The sequence below is a fragment of the Macrobrachium rosenbergii genome, chromosome 5 (genome assembly GCF_040412425.1).
Source record: "Macrobrachium rosenbergii isolate ZJJX-2024 chromosome 5, ASM4041242v1, whole genome shotgun sequence".
Taxonomy (NCBI): Eukaryota; Metazoa; Arthropoda; class Malacostraca; order Decapoda; family Palaemonidae; genus Macrobrachium; species Macrobrachium rosenbergii.
In genome coordinates, this window is record NC_089745.1 from 17,418,839 (window position 1) to 17,436,583 (window position 17,745).

The 17,745-nt window shown below is 35.4% G+C and overlaps 2 protein-coding genes across 5 annotated transcripts in view; one reads left to right on the forward strand and one right to left on the reverse strand.

Annotated features, from left to right (window-relative positions):
• The window catches only part of LOC136838567 (ubiquitin-protein ligase E3C), a 416,786-nt gene that overhangs the window by 54,571 nt on the left and 344,470 nt on the right, over positions 1 to 17,745 (reverse strand). The gene's annotated exons all lie outside the window — the stretch shown is intronic.
• Positions 666 to 16,498, forward strand: LOC136838562 (uncharacterized protein C9orf85-like). 3 transcript variants are annotated; one of them, XM_067103705.1, is made up of 6 exons: positions 666 to 797; positions 4,595 to 4,760; positions 5,743 to 5,850; positions 7,617 to 7,721; positions 8,594 to 8,670; positions 14,811 to 16,498. In XM_067103705.1, exons 2-6 carry the CDS (start codon positions 4,632 to 4,634, stop codon positions 15,139 to 15,141), a joined length of 750 nt encoding a protein of 249 aa, XP_066959806.1. In that variant the 5' UTR covers positions 666 to 797; positions 4,595 to 4,631; the 3' UTR covers positions 15,142 to 16,498. The 3 variants fall into 3 exon arrangements, with proteins under 3 accessions (XP_066959806.1, XP_066959808.1, XP_066959807.1); XM_067103707.1 differs by having other exon boundaries at positions 746 to 868; positions 4,597 to 4,760; XM_067103706.1 differs by lacking the exon at positions 666 to 797 and adding an exon at positions 2,184 to 2,336 and having other exon boundaries at positions 4,597 to 4,760.

Below are 17,745 nucleotides of genomic sequence, written 5' to 3' on the forward strand. Positions count from 1 at the left end.
TTCATCTCTTACCTTTTAATCATCATTTTTCTCCTTACTTATCCATTTTACTTCATTCATACTAAGCCCATCTGTCTTATTTACATTTCAGCAACACGTTCACCCATTCCTCTACAACTTTCACTTCAACCTAAAATATGATCAGATATACATTTAGCTACTCCTCTTCTTACCATTGCATTAAACAAATTCCTTTTCAAAAATCAAACGAATTGTTTTTCTCAACCTTTTCTCTTTTCCAAGCATATTTATAACTAATATTCTTTGGAGGCTGTGCACTTCCAGCAATCATTTCCCTTTCAAAGCTTATTTTCATTTATCGGAAAATTCCTTATTTACAAAGAAGACTAGAAGCCATGCCAGTTCTCCGTAAATAACAACCAAAGTCACTAAAGACTCTTCATTGTCTTTCAGAAGGACTGTCCCTGTAGCGCAGAAAATGTTACAAGTACTGTAAAACAAGATACAAACATGCACACAATGAGTGCGTCATTTTACTGTTACCATTAAAAAAACATTAAGGACATCATAATGGATTATTGGGGCACTTCCTGCTGTATTGTCCAGTATAAACTGAATTCACAAATACAAATTTGTCAACAACCTTGCCAGCAAGAATAGGAGTATATTATTAACAATATTCGAGAAATTGACGATAGCCGGAAAGCAAATTTAATAACTACACAAAGACAAGTAAATGAGAAAGTAGGAGCCATTACAATGCTGCATTTCAACTTTACTACTACTACTACAAGTTACACATGTCAGTTGGCAACTAATTGACCCGAATATATACAAGATAAAATTCGTTGTTTAATTTGTAGAAATTATGATCAACAAGGAGGGGTAATTGTATAAAATATTCAAGGTAAACCTGGGATAATTATACGATAAAATCATTACGGCAACTAATTTAATTTATTGCCTGAAGTAAATATTTTTTCTGACGGTTGCGTTCCACTTTATGTAAATTCATTGTAGTTGCCTATTTCGTGTACTGGCGTAATTACTGGGTTAATTAGTCCCAGCGTTTTCCTTTAAAAATGCCACTCTCAACAGTTGCGGAGAACCATATCCTAGGCTAGTTAGGCTGTGATTAGGACCTAATCGGAAAGCTGTGGCATCTACAGTAGTCTTGACTAATAGCTTACTCGGGGGGGGGATGCCGTTGAAGGACGCACACGGAGGTTTTATTTCAGCAAAAAACATATCTCCCAGTCTGTAGGGCTCCATATATTAACTATGGTAAAACTGAAGACTACTACCACACCCTGATTCCTGCCTGTCGCCGACCAGAATATTTACTGCCTTTTATTTTTTTGTTCATGTTTATGTCTTATGTTTATGATATTTACTGTCTTTTGTTTGCATTTTTTATATTCATCTCCAGGGGTTGGTACTAAACTCAGTGCCCATTATGCACGTAAACTGGTAATTACTGAACCAGAGGGGCGCAGTAGTGGTCCTCAGCTTTACCCAAACTATACCATCGAATACAGCATATGGACATTGCTTAGGCTTTTCTTTAACTTAAAATTCTCATTGGCCAAACCCAGTGAAAAAACAATGATTTCCATCAGTATTTATTTGTTCATTTGATATATGAGAAAAATTATCTTTTCTTACACAAAGAATTTATGATACTTTTGATGGTATTATTAGTTGACATGTTGTGAATACAAGAAAATTTGGCATTTGGTCATTTAACACATTTTATTATAAATTCCATCATTTTACTCTTAACAATAAAGTAGAGACTTTTGATCAAAGAAAAGTTGGTAATTCTAAGGCATAGTTCTGCATGGAGATATTGTTTATGAATTAAATTTTTTGACTGATCAGTATAGAAAAAGGTGTATATGATGCAGTACAGGTGTGATAACATGAAAAATTTACCAAAATAACATGAGAAATTACTGTCTTTTGTTTATGTTTTTACCCTCCTCCCTGAGGGGCTGATACTAAACATGGCGTACTACAGAGCTTTTCAGAGTAAAAACATAAACAAGACAGTAAATTTCTCACATTATTTTGGCAAATTTTTCAAGTAATCTCACCTGTACCGAATCATATACACCCTTTTCTATACTGTTCAGTCAAAAAATTTAATCATAAGCAATATCTCCACACAGAGCTCTTCCTTAGGGCTAGATAAAAGTTAATCTTTATGCAGTTAAGTATTTTTTTATACTAAGAAGCCAAACAACTCTTCAGCATTAGGCTTTTGACTCCTTCCTATGGTCAGGGAGTGAGCCCAGATGGTCCAAACCTCCAGTCAGTTCTAAGACTTTCTTATCCTCCCTCCAAGAGTAAGCCATCCTTATGTTAAGTCCAAGGTGAGTTCCGTATGTTAACAAATGAAAAATTTTAAACCCATTTGTATTTTTCATAGCTAACAAACCTTCGGTCTTAACGTATACGGCCTACCTCAAGCCACCCCTCATTTTTTCCTTGGCTAGAATGAAACTGACATGACGATGCATAGCAGGTGTAAAACAGGTCACGTAGCTTCCTCCTTCTCCCCTACTGGCTGATGCCTGTTGCCACCAGTACCTTATGTTATTTTTAACCAGACTCCAGCTGGTGCCAGAGAATTTATCCGTGCGTTAAGACCGAAGATTTGTTGGTTATGAAAAATACAAATTGATTTAAAATATGTCATTTTTATAAAAAATCTAGTGAATTTCATGTTTTTTGAATGTGCAATCATCTGCCATCTTTATAGGAACACCAATATTCTTTGGAAGCTTGAATTTCAAATACAGTATGGTTCATCTCCTGAATACTATAATAATAATAATAATAATAATAATAATAATAATAATATGATCTTCCACAATTTAATTCCATGTTTATTGTTTAGTTCTATGGTTATGTTTTATTCTCTTTTTAACCCTACACTGTTGAATATCTCATTTTTAGAGAAAATAGATTATTATTATCATCAACAATCTTGCACTTGATCATCAGTAATGAAGACAAGAAACATCTGGACCAGAGAAGCTGAAATGAATGACTTACCAATGGTGTTCCTTTTACCATTCACTTTTCCATATGTTTATGTAATAATCAGATGCATATCACATGCTGGCATATAACTGGTTAATACTGCTATACCGATTATAGGTTTGTTTCTATCTATGTATGTCACTATTTATCAATTTGACTGTGGAGTCCTCTTGCATAATGATCCGTTTTCTGGCCTCCATTCCTGGACTAGCCAAAGCTCTGGCCTTCTTGGCAAAAGTTAGGGTATTACTGGAGAAGAATGCACTGGAAGTTTTGGAGAACCAGTTCCCTGGCTTTTACCATCGACTCTTTGTGATGGAGAAAGAAACGGACGCTGTTGGCAGTCATCAAATTCTTTCCCTCAAACAAGTTTACTCATCAGATACAGTTCAAGAATGCAAACCATTAGCGTGTTTTGCATTCCATCAGATAATGCAGAAAGGGAGGTCCCTTTGAGCTGTATTTAAATGACTCAGGTTAACAGCAGGATCATATGAAGAACTGAGAAGAGAGTGTGGAATTGAGAAGAGAGGAATGGAAATTTATGCAAGCAAACCAGGCTTATGGTGACTAAAAAGGATACTGAGGAAAGAGGTAGGAAAGTGGCTTTGTGGAAGATGCAGAAGAGGTGGGGGGTTGTGAACATGGCACTATATACCAAGCATAAAAGAATGTTTCACAAGATTCTCAAGAATACAAAATATAATTGCAGTAAAAGATTTTAAATGCCCAGAATGTATAACAAAAGCAAATGGGGAAGAGAGGGGAAGAAGGGTCCTATGATGTGGTGGAAGTACAATCTTTTGATGAGGTAAAAGTGTTAACTTTGGGATACTGCTCTTTGAAGCAGTTATTGAGAGTCAGAAAGGAAAAGATTAGCAAAAGCTTACGTGAAGTGCAAGGAGGCTGCCAGACTACGGGTAAATTATTATACAGAAAAACTTTATTATGCATTTATGGGGCCTGTATTACTCATTGCAGAAGAGATTTGAGCACTGGAAAATAAAATAGTGGCGCTTTTGAAGAGTTATGACCACAATGTTAAACATCATGGATGGAGTTTGGTGAGAGCATATTATGCATGAAGAAATTGTAGAGATATGTGGTGGCTTATGAATAGAAAATGGACCAAGATCCCACAGATTAAGACTGTTTGGACAAGAGATGAGGTATAAATAACAGTTAGATGAATAAAGTATTAGATATAAGCTATGTTAGCAGCAGGGCAAAGGTTATTATGAAGGCCCAGAAATCATTGGAAAGGGGAATAGATGAATACTTACACTAGATAGGAGTAGACAGAATATTTTCAAGCCAGAGACAGTAGAGAAAATTAATTTTATGTGTAACCTTGTAAAGGAAAAATTGACAGAAATTTTAGTGATGGTAATTATCATCATTAATATACTCTTTACTTTAGCTTTCATAAAATGTTTTATTTTACTTCAGCTCTTGATCTAAATATTTGTGTTATTGTTTTTGATGCTGTAAGATAACGATGAATGTTAGCATGGAATGTGTCTGATTTTAAATTCATTTAGTAATCTTGTATTAATGAAGGTTTTTAAATTCGGTTTATCCCTACAGAACTTCCTGCTACTGAAGTAGTCAAAAGACTCAACATGAGTAGTCAAAGGGGAAACCTTAACAGATCCAGGGGACAAAAGCATCAGAATGCCACAGTTTTTAAAAACAACAAATATGACAAGAGCAAGAGGACAAAACAAATTAATAACTTGGAGGTAGCAGAGGTAAGATGATTTGATGCAAGAGCTATTTGGATGTTATTTCCTTTATTATTCAATGAGTACTCTGTGATTTGTTGGATGATTATTGTATAGATTTTGTTCATTCTGTATGTTCTGTGCCATATGACAAAAGTTTATCTTAGTATCAAAACATTATACAGTATTTAGTAAACTGAGTACAGTATTTAAAGCCAGTCATATGATGAGATTGCTGTTTTGAATATATTTTAACTTTTATATTGGCTAATAAGCTGCTCCAACAGTGAACAGCAGTTATGTACTGTATTTATTAGCATACAGAGAATGGTTTCATGATATAGAATAGACGGTAGGATTATAGGGAGTAAAGGGTTAACATTTATATTTGTCATTGAGTTGATTCTAAGTTAAACATATGGAGAAAAAATCACACCCACTTACCTACCAGAACTTTACTTAGTCTGCTGTAGTGTTGTTATGGTATGTCCTTCTTGATGGACATACTTTTCTTTATATGGAAATAGTCAAGATGCTGATAGTCTCATTCAGTTTCTTTGTTAGATGGGGGTTAACAGTAATTTCAGTTACAGAGCTAAGAGTGGCAGTATGACCAGAGGTTCCATTAAATCTGACTTTACCCGCAGCTGTTGCTGTAATATCTGCAACATGCACATTGCCAGAAATTTGAGTGGGCCTCTTTATCAGAAGGCTGACAAAATTCTATAGCCAACCTACTGTGCTGATTAGTAACACCAGATTCAAGCTAGTCTCTGTGCTTAGCACTGGAATCTCCAAAGATAACAAAAATGCCTTGGGTTACAAGATTGTGTAAAGTAGAATTTTTTTTAAAGATATTTAATCCTTGGTACCAGGAGTGATGGAATAATAATTATTATTGTTTTGTGTGATTTGTTTGGTTCTTGTTTTTACTAGGGACAATTAGAAGTTTTTGGTAATAAGCAGCATCTGTTATTAATGTCAATAAATAGTAAAGCTATCCTTTCAGGTGTGCAAAAGATGTCAAGATGTGATCGCATGGAAAATCAAGTACAAGAAATATAAGCTACTCTCTCAGCCAAAAACTTGTACAAAATGTCATCTAAAGAAAATTAAGGTAATGTAATAATACAGCACAATTAAAAAGTAGCAACTTATGCAGTCCAGTAAGGTATAATATTTTGTAATAGGATGTTATGGTGGCACTATTTTGTCATTTTGATGCACCTTGTGTGTGCTTGTATTAAAAGTTTCAAGTGCATATTATTTCCTTTATATATTTATTGTGAAATAGAGCTCTGTGTGCCTGTAATAATATAGTTTCTGAGATGTGTGTCATAGTCATGTTATAACATATCGTACAAATTCTACAAATCAAAATATATATAAATTTTTTATGATACTGTAACTAAAATATGAATAATGCAGTCAGTAATATTAATAATAGTACCATTGAACATAATGCATTATTCTTCAGGTTTAGTGTTCATATTGATAAATTTGCTAATTGGAGGACTAAAATTATTGAAACCTCAGAATTCCAAATACAAGGCTGTGCTCTGTAGAACATTCAGTATCTGAGATTATATATTCACCATAATGTTTTTGATGTATGAAACCAAAATTTATTACTGGCCTTATGAACTTAATACTGTAGTTATTCTGATCTATCAGTTTATACTGTATTAGCCAACAAAAGTACTTATATAACAAATATATTGAAAATTATAACAAAGAGTAGAAATTTGTGGATTAGATGGTCATGTACTACACAGACCAAGGCAAAGCAGAATTCAGTAAACAGAGTAAAACAGGAGACTAAGATAAAATACTTGTAGGATGCCAGTAAGACTACTACTTGTAATTAATCATTTATTTACCATTCAGTTCAAAATAAAAGTATCACAAACTTCAGAAGCAAAACTGTGAACAATTTCACATAGATGTTTACAGTCTTGAGACATGCAGTGTGACAAAGTAGACGGTTGGTACATAGTGGATCAGTGATGTTTATGCATTGTCAACTGCACTCAGTAACTTTGCTCCTTTCATCTATAGGACATAGACTGGCATGTCTGAGGACATTGTGGACCACAGTTTGGGCTCTCTGTGATTGATGGGTTCGTTATGAAAATTAATGATAAACTAAAAATTTAGTCCCACTAGATCATTAAAGATAATATTAAAAGTATTATAATTTATTGCAGTCTCAAATGTAAATCTTCAAGGTCTGGGAAACTTAATGTTGATTTCTAACTTTATCTGTTACTCATAATAACAGATTAAGATATAGTTATGGTTATAATTTTAAATTTATTGATAACCTAATACTGATATTATTAAATGTGATTTGTATATTTATTTGAGTTCTTGAAATATCTAATACTAATAATGACCCATATAAAGCAGGTTCATTTTTAGGTAAAGAAGAGATTTTAATTTTGACATTGTAGGACTTCTAGCATTTTGCTCTAATGTAAATAAGAGAGTATGATTTTTGGAGTTATCTTCTCACAGTTCTGCAGATTAGCAAATTTCTCTGTGGAAGATAGTGACTTTATATACAACTCTCAGCTTTTTATTTATAAACTGCCTCTTGGTGCATTTTCCATTTCATTACTTAAAAAATATAGACAGGATTTTATGGTAAGAGTGTACAGGTTGTACAGTACAGCATTTTGAATGACAAGGCTGTTTTGAAGGTAGGAATAATTATTAAAATTATAAAATATACTGTATATCTAATGATATAATAAAAAAGGTAGTCCAAGATTAGAGTAATGAAGTACAGTAGTGGAAATTTTGAGCAAATGTTTTCAACTTGTGTTTGACTATTTAATGTGAAATTAGAAAGTACAGTACAAATAAGTTACTGTGTTCCAGGATTCCTATCATATTGTGTGCCTTGACTGTGCCAAAGATTTGGAGATCTGCTGTAAGTGTGGGAAAAAGGAAGAAATTGTTGCTCATAAATCTCCATCAGAAAAGGTGAGTGAAATTTTTTAATATGATAAAGTGAATGAATAGTTCCACTGAGCAGTGCTGCTCTTGACATTTGCTCATCTAACATGCCTTCCCTATTTGCACCTAGTTCACCTCTCTTCACCAACACCAGAGTCCTACAATCATCTTTGACCTTTTGTCTCCCATCACTTATTTTACAGTACTGCTGTATAGACCACACACAACAGCCAGAGCAGCACAATAGAGGTTTCCCAGTATTCTCACCCATTTTTTGTATTTCTTTTCGAAATTGGTCTGTCAAATGTAGTCGTTTGCTTTTCTTACAGCAGCACCTCACTTAACTGGATTCCATCAACTGTAATCAGAATTTTATAGGAATATCAGAATTTGATACTTTTTCGTTGCAACGACCAAGATCAAAGGAGAGGTGTTGAAGAAACCATAGTATATACAGTGTGGAGGCAGCAAACAGCAGAATACTTTAAAGTGCACCAAAACATGGCAAAAATTGAAGGAAATTTACCCTTGAACAGTCATTGAAAGAAAAATTATCAATATAAAGAAAGTCTTGACATCCATCTTGGAGAGAAGTTGCCCCATTCATAAAATCTAATGAATAACACTTATGGTATCATTTCAAGCAAGAGGAATAATATAAATTAAATCAAATTAAGTCTTGTAAAACAAAAATTCAGCTGGATGGACATCTGTTTTTGACCTTAATGCTGTTATGAAAAAATACTATATTGCATATGCTATGGAACAAAGAATTTTTTGAAAATTCTCCAGTGTTTGTTTAATTATAGTTGTTGGTTACTAAGAATAGTTCTTTTATGTTATTCAAGTGCATATTAATTATGATTAGGAATTCTGAATTTTTTTTTTATTTTTTGCAGGAGAGATTACAAACTATGGCTCAGCTTGAAGCAGAGGTAAAGGCACTTTCAGAACGAAAACGTCGTGCTTATTATAGGTTAGTAACTCTGAAATGTAAAATAGTATACCCTGAAATATTGTATCTTCATTTCTCTTCATTTTCTGTCTTCTGTGTACCTTTATAGAGGTACATAAAAAAACTTATATTCTAATTAGTGTCATAAGATGCTTACCTTAAATTTATTGGTTTGAAGAAAATATTGTCATTAAAATAGTTCCACTCATTTGAATTTTAAAGAAATTTGTATTTTTTCTAACATACAAACCCTTGGTCTTTACATATGGGACTTTCAGCGAGCTGGAAAACTGGCCGTTAAACTTTTGCAAGGTGGTTATGGTAATAGCTACTGATGGTAAGGGCGGAAGTACCGCCCACCAAGTCGGTGTGCATTCAGTTCTATGCAATTTACCTTTTGGCCCGGGTAAGAGAATGAGGGATGGTAAGAGGTGGGCCCTTTATGTAAAGACCTCTGGTTTGTATGTCAGGAAAAATACAAATTACTTTAAAAATTTGTAATTTGTTCCTACACAAATACAAACCCTCGGTCTTTGCATATGGGAGACTTACTTTTGAAGGGAGGATTCTGAGTAAATCTCTGAACCTGCTGGTAGTTTGGCTCACCTGGGTATTCTCTTCCTGGTCATGCAAAGGAAGGAGACCATACCTCTGATCTGTTGAACAAGAGAAATGTTCAACTGCCAAAGTTCTGGGCATTTCGAATTATGGAATGTAATATCCTTGATTCGAAAAAGTTTGGATGAACCCACAGTGTCGGAGAGTATAGCGCTAAGAACAACCAACTGGTCTGTTCATAGTCAGTCCCTCTCTCCCCTTGCTGGAGAGAAGGAAGGATATTTGCATCTACTAATCCAAATGGAGCTTGATTATAGATGGGATGCTCAGTCATCTAGATCACCTGCATGCATGCCCGTCCAGCACGTGATGGCTCATTAACTGTTTCTCTGTCCACTGGAAGAGGAAGGAACCCACACACACCTTCCCCTTGCAGCCACACACCTGAGGAGAGATGCAACCTGTCCCTCAAGAGCTGGGTGAACTACATGACTTGTTGAGCATCCACCATAGGACCCAAGGAAAAGGTGTCCAAGGACCTATGGGCAACGTCCCACGGTAAGTGGAGATGAATATGATATACAGACCAATGCCCCTGGCCTTGAAAGATCTGGCCCGAAATGTACGATGTCCACCAGGAAGTTGCAGGATGCCCATTTGATCATCTCACTAGTCAGAGAAATGACAATTTGGACACCGTTTCTCGGCCAACTCGAAGTTAATGAACGAGTTGTTGCTATTGGGCTGAAGGTCTAGTCTTTAAGGAGGCAGCATAGATGTCATACTGTCATTGGAAACACAGGACCATAGAAGTGGAATGATCAGTCTCACTGATCATCTTCGAAACGTAGAACGGCAAAAGGCGTAAGCCTTCAGATGTAATGGATACTAAAGATGTCTTGCTTGTGCAAGGGTGCGAGAAGAGAGAGCAAAGCAGAGCCAACTTTAGTAGCTCAAGAAAAGAAGGACTATGATCAGACTTCCTCTGAGGTTGAGTAAATTTCTGGAAGTCTAGGTGCCAAGATCAACTGTCCTTATCTCCTGACTCTATCAACTGAACCGTTTGTAATTACATCCATCGTGCTTGGGATGTGTGTCTGGTTGGCCACTGTACTGAATCTTCTACTGTCTACTCATGTACCTGCACTGCAATAAAGTAGATGAAAGGACACTATGCCCTTTAGCGACCATGGCACTAATGTGGTGTCGTTGCTATCACCCTGAGGAGTGTCTATCTTTGGATATTGAGACTTGAAAGTCTAAAAAGAACTGTGCTTAAGTTCCAAGAAAGGAAATGTAGGAGACTGCTGCCGTGGTCAGTGTTTCGAAGAATAAAAAATCTCTGGAGGAGGATAATGCAACCATGGCACTACCTTGGTGCCATTGCTATCAAAGGAGTGCCTGTTCGGACCCTGAGACTCCTGAAACTGTCGTAAGATCCACAAAACATGCTCTCCCTCTTCGTGTTGTGGATCAACTGGTAATTGCAGCAGCAGCTACTGCTTACATCTCCCGTATCTTCCACTCATCACAGGGGGTGTAACGTAAAGTCAAAAGAATGGAGCTCTCAGACACCACTTCTTGGCTGAGGGAGAACCAAAATCAAGTTGTCAGCACTTAGTTTGGAGGTGAAGTCCTAACTGTTAATGCAAAAGGCCTTTGGGCACTTGGTAGCCTGTAGGGTCCTTAGAAACAGAATGCTCATAAACTGTTGATTTCCCCATGAATCAGGCAGAACAACGGGTGTTGTAAACCCAAGACTTGAATCATGGATGCGAAAGATGTCTCCTAGATGCCAACAGCATCTGAAGTTCTTAGGTCACTTATCCAAGTACTGACTAGCCTCAATGTTTCTAACTATGGATGCGAAGGACGTTTCCTAGACATCAACAGCATCCGGTGTTCTCAGGTAGTTTCTAACCATGGATGCGAAAGATGTCTCCCAAACGTCAGCAGCATCTGGTGTCCCTAGGAGGTCACCTATCCAAGTACTGACCAGATCCAGTCGTTGCTAAACTTCGCTGACCGAACAAGAAGCAATAAATTCAATGTGGTATGGTCAATGGCTGATAGGCCTATGGTCTGTAAACACAGAGCCGAATACAGGAAACACCCCGTATTTGCGGATGCGTGCCATAACCCCCCCCCCCCGGCAAATAGCTAGAACCCGCAAATACTTAGAACCCTTCTAAAAACACTTAGAACTGCCTATTTTGATAGTTCAAACATAAAAAAAAAAACTAAAAATGTTTATACAGGTATTATCCTATTTACAATGGGGTTAGATTCCAAAAAAAACCATCGTTTGTTGGAAAAACGTATCTCGAATATAGCCTAGCCTACAGTAGGGTATTCAGTACCATGTATACATATATGGTAGCCTAGCCTACACTATAAAGTATACTCTATACGTACATGGTATAGTAATTATTAATGTCATCTAATTCTGGAGGTTCATGCAGAGTGACTTATGGTACTGTAATTCAATACAAAGAGAAATTGAATAAAAAATAAGAATTAGCTTAGCCTACACTATGGTATACTGTATTAATATACGTTAGCGTAGCCTACAGTATACTGTACTCTATATTCACTTATCGTATAATACAAACATCAACACAACCAATATGCATCTTTTCCATGGATCTTGTAAAATGTTATGCATTAATTCACTACATCCAATAATATTGTATATATTCTTACACTGCTTTTGTATTATAAATTGCAATCATAGTGATCAATGTTTGGTTTGGAAATCGTTTACGCGATGTTTATTTTGCTGTGTTTAACTCAGTTCAGAGCACTTTTCTTCCTTCTAGTTAGCGTAAATGAATCTCTAGATTATTAATATGGGGCAAGGTTATTTTTCATTATACTGTACAAAGTGTTTTTAAGTCGAAATATAAATGAATCTCTAGATTATTAATATGGGGCAAGGTTATTTTTCATTATACTGTACAAAGTGTTTTTAAGTCGAAATATAACTTACATATGTCGCATTGTGAAATTAATTTAGCTATTTTTTTCATTATGAGATGACACTGGCCGATTGGGGGTGTTTGTTTTTTGTAAAAAAAAAAATCAAGATTCTGTTCGCTATTTTCACTTGATTTCATCATAATATGAGCTTTACGTATTTATCGTTTATCAGTGTACAAATAGCAGTGATGTGTCCTTTCATGCCCAGTTGTTTTGATTAAAATACTTTCTCTCCAATTTTAATTACGGTCGAGTTTCATCCATGTTGCCGATGCACGATAATTTATAGTCATTAGCAGCTTGAACATTGTTTTCTCAGCTTCAGCCACAACTTGCAGCTTAAATTTAGCAGTATATTTCCTTGCCGATCTTTTATCCATACCGAATAAGGGTATAATGTAGAAAATATATCAGTCCTATTCTAATTAACGTCATTTGTACTATAACCTACGGTAATTGTGTATTACCATACAATGGTTGAAATACAAGCAAAAGGGCTGTTGTTATCTGATTCGGTGATAAACAAAACAACAGTTTCTTGGTCGGTTGTTTCTGGCTGTACACGTTTACGCAAGAGTATAACGTTACTAACAATACTTTTATCATTCTCTTTTACTTTTTTAACTAGAAGATGGGATAAAGAGTTGGAGGAAAAGAAGCTGGTCTATTGTAATTTGGTCTCTCTTGCTGCCTGTACGCTGCTGCCTGCTCCCTCGCGAAATTTAAAAATATTTGATAAATATTGTCGTATCGGTATTAATTACTTACCCCATTGCAAAATCGAATTATCGTAAGGTGAAATATTGTAACTCGAGCACTACCTGAGTATTTTAATAGCTTTATCACAAAAAGTGCATTTAGTCATGAAAATGAGATGAAAATACAGTAATTAGTGAATATTTCTCAGTGAAAAATAATGTGAATGCAGACTTTCAGTGAATAATGCATACACAGTATATGTTCCATAGAGAAATCCACGAATAGGTGAGTCCGTGAATCATGAGACCACGAGTACAGGGGGTTTACTGTAGTAACAGCTTTGGTGCATCGAGATTGAAGTACTAACCCAACTGGCTTCCTAGATCAAACAATTCTTCAAAATGTCAAGGTGTCAAGACCAATTGTTGCTAACACTGACTCTAGTGACCAAACCTGGGGGTTTCTGGTTTCTATTCTCTTGTGATCTCATCTTTGTCAAGATCTCCAAATGTGTCACAGTATAATCTCTTCCACTTCACATATTTTCATGTAGATGATTCCTGTAAAGGTTGCTTCTGTTATTCATTTTTGAGGCAAGAATCTAACTGATAGTTGTTAGTTTTAACAACTTTTCTCAGTCTTTTGTCCAGCACGTCAAATACTGCATTTTCATAGCATGCTTAAGTAATTTTATTCTTTGAAAGTCTCCTCAAGGCAGTGAATCACCTCTTTATTTGTATTAGCTCACCTGGATGTTTTAGTGTAGAAGTATTGCTGTATCTGGTGTCAGTACCTGTTGAGATGCTCCATTTAATTCTCTAGGTTAATATTTGTTCACTACCTATCTCCAAATCCAGGGACAAGGCTCTTAGTACATGGAATGGCAAGATCAGCATTGAGATGCTGAAATTTCTTTATGTAAAAAGTTTCATAATATACTGTGCTGCATATGACATGATAAAGCTTGATGAGGTTATGAAGAATGTCATTTCCTCTCATCCTGGAACACTTGGATGATGGAAAAATAAAAGTCTACTGAGAGTTCAGACTTTGATATATATTTTTTTAGCAATTAGAGTATATTTGGTGAGAATGATTTCTTAAGGCACATACAAAGTCCAAAAGATGTAACAGTACAGTGTAGAACTGTAGTATGAAAGAGAGAGTTTAGGGTTTTCCTCCTTGTGCTTATATTGCACACCACTGCACTACAGAATTTGATGTGTGACAATTATTTCTTAGTTTAACATAGTGGAAGAAAAGAGAGAGAGAGAGAGAGTACTGTTTATTCTTTATGTCAAAAGTTACAGTATATTTACACTGAAATTATATCCTTATCGTATGTAAAGAACACAAAAGGCATAGAAGTACTAGGTAAGACTTTGGGTAGATTATGAGAGAGAGAGAGAGAGACCTAAATGTTTACTCTAAAACATAATGAACCATTATTACTAGTAACTTGATGAATGTCTTATTTGAGACAGTTTTGCTTAATAAAGGGATTTTGACAACGGAAAAATCTATTTCTGGGGGAAGACCTGTGTCACCCAGTGAAATGGTTCCAATAGCACACATTTCTAGGTATAAATATTGCTAAATATACCAGAGAAAAAAGCTATCCATAATGCCAGGGTTACTACCCCTGGATCGATCACCACAAAGGTGTCGGTATGCACCAAGGGGTGAGTGGTAGCCACTATACCTAGAAATGTGTGCTATTGGAACCATTTCACTGGGTGACACAGGTTGAGCCCAGAAAACTACTATATAAGTGGATGTATCTCAAGGGAAAGCTTTGTTTATTGGACTACTGTATTTATATGAGTACTACAGTGCAGGTGAGCATAACTTTTCTCACGCTCCTGAGTAAATGTTTGAAGCTTTTGTATTTGTGATGTGTATTTTTACATTTTTTCAATTGCCAGGTATATGGATAAATTGAGTGGTAAAAAGAAAAAGAAGAAACCTACTATGACTGTGTCCTCAGAAGAAGGAAAAGAAGGAGAGGGCCTTGAGAGTGTAGACCAGAAGGAAGAGGAGGACGAAGAGGCTTCAGTATCCCTGGAAGAATATTTCAGAAATGCCCGTGAAAAATTAGAAGAGCTCAAGAAGAAGATGGAAGAAGATATTTTTGATGACTTTGATGACTTAGATATATGCGGATCATCAGAAGATGAATTTGGTGATGTTGAAGATGATGAGGATGATGATGACTGTGATAGTGAGTCCGACCATGAAAGTGCTAATAATAGTTGATGCGGATGGATGTCTGACAATACTAATAATTTTAATGGTAGATATATTGGTCTTTGCACAGCATTCAGAAGAGATATTGTTTTATCCTTACTCTGATCCTAGTGTATTTGTTATTTCAGAATTATACATTTTATGAATTGAGTTCCAACTTCCTTATCAACATTAAAGGATGGGGATTCCAAGGATCAGTAAACTTCAATTACCTTATGTAATTTATTTGGCCTTTCATCTTGTTAGTAGTACAAACTGCTTTTTTTTTTTTTTATTTATGTAGTGTGGTTAAAGTGATGAAGATCTGAGTTAAGTTTCAGGAAATTATGTCAGGTGAAAGCCTCTGCAAAATCAAATATGTATCCCTGTGACATGTCAGGCTAACTATTAATATGGTTAATTAGGCCTTTCTGGGAATGGTCAGGCTACATTTCCTTTTGGCAGGCTTAGCTCTGTAATGAACATCACCAGTAATTCAGTGACAGAATAATATTTTATATTGTTCTGTCACTTTAAAATGCGGTTATGTTGTGCAATACTTTATTACATGATTTTTTCAAGACTGATATGGAAACATTTACCATGCTATTACTAATAATGCCTCAAACAGTGTGTAGTGCATTATTCACCATAATTTTGATTTTCATGCATTTGGTCACTGCCTCAGCTTACAGTGTGACTATAATTTTTTCTTCCCTTCTTTACTGTTCACTGTCTTTATTATTTTCCAGTGAAAAATAGTAAAACAAAGATTTGGAAGCACAGGAGAGAAGATGAAACAAAAAATAAGATTGGAATTGTTTTTTCAAAGGAATTTCTACCCCAGGTTAATGAAGCATGAGGTTGGGGCTCCTTGTAGAATAGCCATATGAATCTTATGGTTAGGTTGGAATTTCACAGAACCTGCAGTATAATTATAACCAAATATATTGCATCTGTCCCCCACCCCTATTTTGGCTGATTATTTGGTAATGAAATTATCTAACATAGGTTTAACTTTGATTCCTCATAGCAAGTGATATCGAGTGAGTTTGGATGGCATTTTTTTGTTTACCAAAATACTTGAGTATGTTATGTGACACTGTTTGCTTTTTGGCTGAATCCTACCTTGACAAACTGATGAAATTTTAAGATAATTAGATGTGACACATTATCCAGCTAGTAACTGTAAGGCAACCCTTCACTTGAAATTGCTTCATCCTTTGTTTCGGATTTCTCGTGAGGGTTACAAAATGCTGAACTGTTTTGACCCTTTATGTTGTACTGTACTGAGTACATTTTCAATCAGTTGTATAGTGTTAGCCCTAGACTTGAAATTTTATTACCTAGTAAATTTTCTCTGATTTCAATAAACTGAATAGCATAATATCTGTGAAACTCACAAACCAGAGGTACAAAGCTTTTTGATTTCCTAATATTCAACAGGGAATTTTTTTGTCTGTTATAAAAATAAGGGAATAATTTAATGTCATTTACAAAATGACTGGTTAGACAAATTCAAGATTAATATAGAAGATATAAATTGTCAAAATAATTCCAATTGCTTTTGCATTGTACTGAAGAAAGAAAATTAAATAAGGAAATCGTCCCCCCCCCAAAAAAAACTAATTTTTTATCGGACTTAAAAAATTCAATTTGAAGGGCAAAACCTAGCATGAAAAATATAATTGTTCATATGGGATTACAAACCATGTACATTAACAAGCAAAGACTCAAAGCCTTTTGTAACACAATCATTTCAGTGAAAGATATTTATTATTATTATTATTTATTACTATTATTCAGTAGATGAAACCTATTCATATGGAACAAGCCCACAGGGGCCATTGACTTGAAATTCAAGTTTCCAAAGACTACGGTATTCTTTAGGAAGAAGTAAGAGGAAGTAAAGTGAAATACAGAAAGAAGAGATCCCACTTATTGAAAAAAGAAAAAAATAAATTAATAAACAGATAAATATATAAAAATGTACAGTAAACCTCCCGTATTTGTGTTCTTACAATTCGCGGTCTCGCCTATTCACGGATTTCTCTATGGAACACATATACACATTATTTGCGGAAAATTTGCCCATTCACAGTATTTTTCACAGAGAAATATTCACTAATTACTGCATTTTCATATAATTTTCTTCATGACTACATGAACTTTTTGTGATAAAACTATAAAAATACTCGGGTACAGTATAAGCATTTTTAGAGGGGTTTTAAGTATTCGCGGATTTTAGCTATTTGTGTGTGTGGGGGAGGGGGTATGCATACCCCACAAATATGGGGGGGGGTTGCTGTATTAAAATGCACGAAGAATAGTACAGTATTAGGGTAGTAATGCATTGCATTTTCGCCTGAAATGCTAAAGTAAGTTCCAATTGCACATCTGGGAGGCTGTTCCACAGTCCAACAGTATGAGGAGTAAAGGACCTCTGGAACTGAGAAGGTTCGACAGCAAGGCACATTTACTATATATATTGGTGCTGCTGTTCAGCGAATCTGGTTGCTCTCAGCATATAAAGGGGATCAGGGATCAATTGTGAATGTGAAAGGTCTGTTGAAATACAACTTAAGAAAAGTGACCAACAAGAGATCATTTTTCAATGGTCCAAGAGATAACTGC